At 43.4% G+C, this 9,317-nt stretch overlaps 1 protein-coding gene and 1 pseudogene across 1 annotated transcript; both read right to left on the bottom strand.

The window, feature by feature from the left end:
- Positions 1-206: 206 nt before the first annotated feature.
- Positions 207-2,331, bottom strand: LOC121596273 (probable 4-coumarate--CoA ligase 3). Its single transcript, XM_041921060.1, has 2 exons — positions 1,714-2,331; positions 207-1,643 (listed from the first exon to the last, which is right to left on the bottom strand). Exons 1-2 carry the CDS (start codon positions 2,250-2,252, stop codon positions 557-559), a joined length of 1,626 nt encoding a protein of 541 aa, XP_041776994.1. The 5' UTR covers positions 2,253-2,331; the 3' UTR covers positions 207-556.
- A 1,826-nt stretch (positions 2,332-4,157) lies between these two features.
- LOC121596388 lies at positions 4,158-5,999 on the bottom strand (annotated as a pseudogene).
- Between the last annotated feature and the right edge of the window lie 3,318 nt (positions 6,000-9,317).

Here is a 9,317-nt window from a genome sequence, read left to right on the forward strand (position 1 = left end):
TTTTCTCATAAATTTGTTGTGTTTCTAAATAAATTGTTCGGTTTTTGAAGATAAACCATATTTGAATACCATATGTTTAAAAATATATATTTCTATAATTTTTATTTTTAAATAAGGTTATACATAAAAAATATATAAATTTTAACAATTAATAATGTATTTTTAAAATCAAATCAAAGACAACTTAATTAGTTAACAATGAGCATTTTATATAAAAAATATTGCATAACGTATTTTTAAAATCAAATCAAAGACAACTTGAAATGTTGTACTAAAATATTGATTATCGTACTAAACTAAAATTCCAATCAAAACTCTGTTCAAGATTGTGCACTCGTTAATGCAGCCAAGCTCTAGTTACCTTCCTGTACCCTCGCAGTGAGTAAAACCTACACAGAGGTTAATTATAGTGCAAACACCGTATTACGGAAGGACCAATCTTTTATCTTTTATAGGACCAGATCTTTTATGCTGTAGAGTTCCAGGAATTCCCTTACCACACCGATTACTTTTGACAGTGAGACGTTAATACAAAAAAAATAAATTTGTTCCTACCTCAAGCAACCGTTTTATCCTTCACCAGGTCCAACACCATCTCCAGCACCTTCCGTCGCACATTTTTTCCGGTCTGCGTTTTCGGTAAGCACTCTACAAAATGAACTCCACCCCGCAAGCGCTTATAGTCGGATACCTTCCCGTCCACCACTTTCATCACCTGCTCTGCCGTGAGCGGACTTCCGGCTGCGCGTACTACCGCGGCTGTCGGCAGCTCGGTCATACGCCCCTCGTCTGCCGGCACCGCGACTACACACACCTCCAAAACACCCTCAATCTGACCGACGACCCCCTCCAGCTCGCTCGGCGACACGTGGAATCCGCCGTACTTGAAGATGTCCTTCTCCCGATCGATCAGGTACAGGTAGCCCTCCTCATCGAAATACCCAATATCGCCCGTGTGTACGAACCCCCTGTCGTCGATCGTTGCCCGAGTGGCCTCTTCGTTTTGGTAATATCCAATGAACGGCTCCGCACCTTTCAGCATTACGTGCCCCTTTTCACCAGTGCCCAGATCGTTGCCGTCATCGTCCACGATCTTGACGGAAACGTTTACCACTGGCGTACCGACCGAGCCCGGCTTCCGCTTGGCAATGTCGTTTGTCGCCCATCCCACCTCCGACGTGCCGACCGTATTGTACGTACGCCCATTAGGCAGCAGACGATCGAACTGATCGCGCAATCCTTCCGATACGTAGCTGCCACCGAACGCCAGCGCCCACAAGCTGGAATAGTCCACCTGCGAAGCGCGTTTGTGCCGCAGAATCTGGTTGGCGTATGACGGTTGCATAAACACAAAGTTGGCCCTATATTTTTCCACTGCCTCGAAGAACGTTTCCTCCGAGAAGAGGCGGCGCGTGATGAGACGCGTGGAGACACTGGCAAACGTGCTGAGCAGCACGTACACCCCGGTGCCCCAGTACAGTGGGCTAAAGTTGAACACTGTCACCGGTTTGTCCATTGGGTAGCAACCGATCGTAGAGACCGTCTGTGCGTGCGTCACGCAAACACCTTTCGGTGGGCCGGTAGTACCGGACGAGCAGAGTATCATGGACAGGAGCTCGTGCGAATCTCCCAAGTGAGCGGGCCTGAGTATAGGACAATATTTGAAGCCACCATTCCATAGAAACCAAAAATACTAAAATTTCCTTTACTTACATGAACTGTTCCTCTTTGCCCGTCGGAATCAGTAGATCTTCCGCATGCTTCACATCATCTCGCTGGCTCTCAAAGACGTAGATTGGGATCTCTCGGTCCAACACACTGCAGACAGCTTGCCGTACCACCTCTACATTGTCATCGTCGCAGAATACCATCTTCGGTTGCGTTAGACGCAGCATGTGCGCCATGTCCTCCACATTGAACCCGGGCGCAAGCGGATTAAACGGTGCTCCTAGCGTCATAAGCGCACAGGCTAGCGGTGCCACATTCTCGCTGCTCCTGTTTGCCATCGCCACAATGTCACCCTTACGCAGTCCAGCGTCCGTTAGATGCTGGGCGAAGCGGACCATGCGCATCCGGAACTCGGCACAGCTAAGCCGGCTGCCCGTATCCATATCGATCTGAATGATCCGATCGGGCGTACGGAGCAGAATATGGTTCACGACCTCACCAACGTTCGCTTTCGGGTTGTAGATCGAAACGCGCTGCACGCCGTACCAGGTTCGGCTCGCTTCATCGTACGTACAGAGTGCCATGTTGGAGCGTTACTACTTCCTGTGCGTTCAAAAGCCAAACAATTACTGCGGAGTCTTGGAGTGACACACGACAGAAAAATACTGCGAAGCGTGCTTGGAGCATCCGTATTTGAAGATCGCTCTTATCTGTATGACTAGCACGGCGATGTTTCGTTATCACGGCTATAACAATGGACTAAAGCAGGCACTATTTTGCAACGATCCGTATGCGTTAATCAAACGGCCTTCTGTCGGTACGAGCAGCAAATCCATCCGGTCACGTGACTGTCATCAAGCACCAAGATTTTGAAAGAACTCAAATCGGCCAATTTAATGCGCTGATGAGCCACCATAGGCGGTGGGTGGGAAGATCGCTTTGAAAGATGAAGATGGAAGGTCAAACTGCTATATTTAAATCAGTTCCAACTCTCTCATACATATTCAAAGGTTTCTTCGCGTTCCGTTGCCTTTACGAAGTCTTCTGGATGTTTCACACGATACATTTAGTACACTCAAACACTTAAATTGGAGGTATTATGAACCTGTAAGAGTACCAAGGATTATCCCAGAGCTACCGGAATTTCGCTGTTTAACCTGTTCTACCAAACATTTAAACAGTAGTAAACGACCATTCGCCAGATGTAAAGATAATCCTGGAGTTTTTGCAGCTAGTTAATTCATTAGTCTACTCAAGCGTAATCAAAAGTGGTTCCCAAAATAATTGGATTAAAGAAAGAAGCTTATTACAATAATATTTATCCCATTATTACGGCACGTAAGTGCCATATTTTCGAATTATAACAATAACATTGCATGATTTTTTCAATCAAGCAATAGTAAATTTCAAATCGATACGGCCTTTTTGAACCGCTCCTCCTATTTTGATTCAGTTTTATTTTGTCAACTATCAATACATTATCAACAGACTTGTATGAAAACATATATGCCAAGCGAGAGTGAACCAATCGTAGTCTCATTGCATTTTGGCACTGTTTTATCAATTTGTCACATTTTATATTATAGTACCATCACGGTACTACCACAGCCAAAAACAGCCATGAGGGTAACATTTCACTAAGGTTACAGATTTAGATTACTAAAAAAAAGCGTCAAATTACCAACCGACAATAAAGTAACTGGTTTTTTTTTCATAAAATTGTACACCACACATTTTTACACCTAGGATTTTTTCACAATTTCTTAATAAGCTGAAATAATTAATGTTAAAATGTATACAGTGGAACCCCTCATAACGAGTACCGCTTATAACGAATTTTTCGCATAATGAGCAAATCTCAATGCTGCCCTGTTAACGAGTAAAATCTCGCATAAGAAGCAATTTCATTTTTGTTCCCGATAAGCAATCGTGATCATTTCGAGAGCTCCAATACTCAGAATCGTTAAATATCAAGCTATTTCTAAAAGAGGCATGTATAAGTGTGGAGGAAAAGTGTAAGGGAGGTGACTCATTAACACCCACTGCCAGTCCAAAACTCACGAAGTCATACAAAATCCAAAAAAAGCCGGGCCGGGCCGTGTGCACGTCTACTCCACGTCCAAATAACTCTTTTCAGAACACGGAGCGGAGCTGAGAGTTTCGCTGCGCTTATCGGCAGGTAGAGTAGGTGAGGTAGTGTCTTCAGTTGAATTGCTCCATACCCTTCCTTCATCCTTCTGTATTTGACAATATTGGAGGTTCTCGGAAGGTAAGCAAAGATAAAAAGGTTTAAAAACTGAAGAAACAATTGATCTCACTAGTTCTTTACATTGGTCTAAATTCCAAAATTGGTCCAAAAAGAACCATTTAAGCATGAGATCAAAAACTAATCTTGTTCAGATAATACCATTTAAGCATGAGACCAAAAACTAATCATAAACTAAACTACAGTAACTGAAGATTATATTTCTGACTAAAAAAATATCCTTTTCACTCAACGAATTGCTCGATATCAATCGTTCCTCAATGAACTACAGAACAATAACACAAAAAATAGCTTTACATTCTTGCGCAGCGTTCGTTATGATGCGTCGTTATGGTTCATGTGCGTTATCATCTCGATAACCTTCCGCCGCATCACCTTGCCGGTCTGGGTTTTCGGTAATTCCGGTAAAAAGTAACACCTCCCCGCAATCGCTTATAGTCGGACACCTGACCGTCCACTATCGAGCGCACTTGAGAAGCATTTAGCCTGGAGTCTGGTCGTCTCACGATGACAGCCGCTGGCACATCGGTTGCATTCTGCGTATTTCGAATTCCTACCACGCACACCTCCTGTACACCCTCAATCGCCGTAATGATCGCTTCCAGTTCGGATGGTACAACTTGTAGCCCACTGTACTTGAAGATGTCCTTCATGCGATCTACCACGTGCAGGTAGCCTTCCTCGTCGATGTATCCAATGTCGCCCGTCCGAAAGAACCCATCCGAATCGATCGCACTCCTGAAAGCCTCCTCGTTACCATAGTACCCGCCGAATTCTACAGTCATCTTTGTCAGCAGCTCACCCTGCTTTCCCACTCCCAGCCGGTTCCCATTCTCGTCCACGATGCGTATCATCGTGTTAAGCATCAATGGTCCGGTAGCGCCTGGCTTCCGCTTTGGAATATCCATTGCACAGGCACCGTTCTCCGACGATCCGTACGTAGTTACCGAGCGTCCTCCCGTTGGGCGGAGTAGTGCATCGATCCGGTCACGCAACTCCTCCGGCACGTGGCTGCCACCGATCATCCAGATCTTGAGCGAACTCAGATCGGCCGTTTTTGTACGTGGATAGGCCAACACTGCGTTTGAATAAGCCGTGGGTAGAAAGATCGTTTGGACGTGATACTTTTCCACCGCCTCCAAAAATTGCCTCTCACTGAAGGACTTGCGGGTGATAAGCCGTACGGCCCCGCTGAAGAACGGAGTCAGCATCGAGGCAAAACCAGTCGCCCAGTGGAGGGCGCTGAAGTTGAAGTGTACCGCTGGAGTGGCATCGAAAAAGCGTGTCCTTAGCGTCATGTGCATGCAGGCGGCGTGCGTTACCTGCACGCCCTTGTGGGGCCCGGATGTTCCGGAGGAGCACAATATCGCGGCCACCGTTTTTGTGGAGTCACCCAGATAAGGTGCCCTGTGGGGGATGGAAGGTCACATTGTTACATTCAAATCTGTTACAACTCTCTTATACATACACAAACGTTTCTTCGCTTCCCGTCTCCTTCATGAAGTCCTCCGCATGTTTCACATCGTCCCGAGTACACTCAAACGCGTAGATTGGAGGTAACGGGTCCCCGCGAGGTACGGCACGCTCCAGCGCCTTCCGCACTACCTCGTAGTTGTCCGCATCGGCAAACACCAGCTTCGGTTTCGTTGTTCGCAGCATGTTTTCCATATCGTCCTCGTTAAAGGCCGGCGCCAGCGGATTAAACGGTACACCGATCGTTAGCAGGGCACACGCCAGGGGAGCCAGATTTTCACTGTTTGCATTGGCTAAAACTACCACCTCACCTGGCCGCAGACCGGCCGCCGTAAGGTTTTGGGCGAAGCGGATCAAACGCGTCCGAAACTCGGCGTACGTCAGCAATCGCCCGGTGTCCATGTCCTGCTGCATCACGCGATCCGGCGAGCGGCTCAGTACCTCCAGCATGATCTGTCCCATGCTGGCCTCCGGGTTGAACAGATGCTTCACGCTAGGACCGTGCCAGGTCCGGGTGGTCTCATCGTACACCGTACGGTAGTTCGCCATCGTTACTGCGATCAGGTGCGTTATTTTCGGGCTACCAAGCAACTCGGGGAGCAATGACCGTCTGTTGCCAAATTAATGTAGGTTGCAAAAGTATCCTCCTCGTATATCTTGAAGTAATCTTATCTGATTGTTGTTTACTTTTCGTTACCATGGTATGGTACGGTCAGTAATCACGTAAGGCGAATGTTGCGATTTGCCACCAAAATACATTTAATATATAAATTTTCTATCTAAAAGCAGTGATGCTCATAGTAAAATTAATAGTCCAATTTCTGGGCCAGAATTCGTTGGTAAAATTTGAAGAATATGCTGCAAGAACTTCCACGTAACTTCAGAATCGCGTATCTCGGGAGAAGACTGTATAGAGAATCTTTTCATGACCCTGAAGAAAGCGAGCTGAGCAAGATGTAATCATCTTCAAGTGGGCAAGTATAGGCAAATAAATTTAATCATGTGCAACTAAGTACATAATAAAATATGTAATCGTTCGGTTTAAAGCTGTTTAAAACTAATTTATCATAATCGTAAGCTTATGATATGCTGTATCTTATCTGGCTTCGCCGTAACTAACTGCTTCATCTGCGATAAACGGTACTTGACAACAGGTATTATCGTACACATGCGGTGTCGCGGCATATCTCAACCAAGAAGAACACAGGCACATCGCGCTTCAATATTTTAAAACAGCTTTTCCTTGTCATGAATAAATCATGTTTTAAAACATTTCAAATATTCTTTGGGATGGGAAATGATCATTCACAACCGCAGCTAATCAGCAAAATCCTCTTTAAGTCATTTAAGATGAACATATCTTTGCCGTACTTTCGCTTTGGCGTTTCCCATCCCATTTTGCAAGCAAACTTTTATCCACTTTACCCATCATGCATAACTTACCACAGTGCTACCGCGCACTCGGAACTGCTTCCCATCCACCGAACTCACGCCAGACGGTCAAGATTTTTGAATAACAAAGCAGGTCATCATTAATTTCAATTATTTCTAATTAAACACACTCAAGCACGGTCGCTGGATGTAATGTGCGTTCGGGCCGCTCGGTAGCCCCGGCTAGGCTAATTCCCAAGATCTCTTGGGCTTAAGTGTGCTGCCCCGGATGGATGGGCACATTTCTGGCAAAATGATTAATTGCCCATACACCGATCCCATCGGTCCGGTAGGAATAGAACCAGAAGGAACCCAAAAAAAAAAAACAAGCTGTACCTTAACATTCACCCAAGGCTGACGGGTTGTGAGGCGAGAACCTAACGGATCGCTAACGGACAGCGCTTGGCACGACGGTGGCAAACAATCTGCTGACTTTGTGGCAGTTTCGCGAAGGGTTCCATCGTGCCAACAACATAATCCATTTCTGAAAGGTAAGTATTAAAAGCATGTTGCGCCGACCGCTAAAGCTAACCGTCAGCCAGGCGACGCAGCCCGAAAAAAAGCCCGAACGTTCTTGCTCCCGTTTGCCGTTCGCGAATCGTCCTGCAAAAGGTCAAGCGGCTGTGGGTATGTGTTAAACGGGAATATCTTTCTCACCTGGTGCCACCAGCGGACCAGCGGCACACCAGCATAGCACACAGGGACTACTGGAGAAGCTGTAAGTATGATGTGTTTTTTTTTTTGCTTCATCAATTTGTTATTAATTTTTTGTTTGTTGTTTTCGTGCTCTTTTTTCCAGTGCAAAAAATATGACTGTGGAGAGATGGGTTTTTTCCTGTACTAGTTGGAAGCGCAGCAACGCGTAAAGGGAAAGGCAGGCATGGTGAATAGATGAGGCGCTGATCGTATGGAAATTGTAGACAAATTGATGAATTGCCTGGAGTTATGAATTTAATGTCTGACAAGAGGCTAATCTATGGCCTTAAGGGTGTATGTGTGCAGGTTGATTAACTCTCGATCAAAATTATGCTTAAGAAGCTGTTTGCAATCTCACCGGAAGCGATAATGAACCTAACAAAAACTGAGCTTCGTGAGTGAGAGAAGAATATCTTAAGCGGTTATGGTGGGCAGGTTTGGCTTTGGGATTTATATTAGGCCACAGTTAAGGTACAGGATTCGATCGAGAAATAGATAATATTTAATGTATAATAACAAATATTTATGTTATTTTATAAATAAATAAAGAAATAAATGAAAAAAAATCAATAAATAAATAAAATAAATTAATAAATTATTTAATTAATAAATTAATATATTATTAAATAAAATAAATAAAATATATAAATAAATAAATAAACAAAGAAATAAACAAATAAACAAATAAACGAATAAAGAAATCAAGAAATCAAGAAATCAAGAAATCAAGAAATAAAGAAATCAAGAAATCAAGAAATCAAGAAATCAAGAAATCAAGAAATCAAGAAAGAAAGAAAGAAAGAAAGAAAGAAAGAAAGAAAGAAAGAAAGAAAGAAAGAAAGAAAGAAAGAAAGAAAGAAAGAAAGAAAGAAAGAAATAAATAAATAAATGAAGAAATTAAGAAATTAAGAAATAAAGAAATAAAGAAATAAAGAAATAAAGAAATAAAGAAATAAAGAAATAAAGAAATAAAGAATAAAGAAATAAAGAAATAAAGAAATAAAGAAATAAAGAAATAAAGAAATAAAGAAATAAAGAAATAAAGAAATAAAGAAATAAAGAAATAAAGAAAAAACGAAATAACGAAATAAAGAAATTAAGTAATTAAGAAATAAAGAAATAAATACATAAATAAATAAAAGCATTTGACATTTTTATGCCTTCAATGATCAAATGATGTCCCAAAAGAGAATGAGTTTGATGCTTCATGCCGGGGTATCTATTAAAGATGCCTACACAGCATAATAAATCCATACGTCGGACCAAATGGTACAAAATACACATTCTCATTGTCTTAAACACAGCAACAAGATTGATCGAAAGAACACGATCTCAAATACCCCAAACAGCTACTTATGTCAACCAAACGTACAATCAGCCTCGTACAGCCCGCAACCAAATGCATACGAGAGAAAGTTTTAGTATGTTCGCCGGTACCAACCTACCTTGCGGCAGCTTTCTAATTCTAAATTACCGCACCGCTGCTGATTCTATTCTGTTGCCCACCTGTTCACCATCCCGTCGATCATCACTCAAATGTGCATTCCCGTTTCCCCTACCACACCTCTCGCATCAAACGAACATTAGAGACGGAAGCGACAGAAGCTATGGCATCAACAGTAGATCGGGAGGGGGAAAAAAGACTCCAAGCGACGTTTATGATTAGTTTTGCCCGCGAGCCACAATCGTCCTCCCGGCCGCTCGTTGCGGCACTCTCGTTGCTACAATTTATTTAACACCTTATCGGGAAAAATGATGATTGATTACCAGCGCCCGGGCGAGG

This window comes from Anopheles merus, chromosome 3R (assembly GCF_017562075.2).
Source record: "Anopheles merus strain MAF chromosome 3R, AmerM5.1, whole genome shotgun sequence".
Lineage (NCBI taxonomy): Eukaryota > Metazoa > Arthropoda > Insecta > Diptera > Culicidae > Anopheles > Anopheles merus.

Excerpts from the sequence above, each read along its gene's own strand:
- LOC121596273 (XM_041921060.1), bottom strand. The coding sequence starts at position 2,252 with ATGGCACTCTGTACGTACGATGAAGCGAGCCGAACCTGGTACGGCGTG. Across the intron at positions 1,644-1,713 it reads GGCAAAGAGGAACAGTTCAT|GCCCGCTCACTTGGGAGATT; the intron begins GTAAGTAAAGGA and ends TCCTATACTCAG.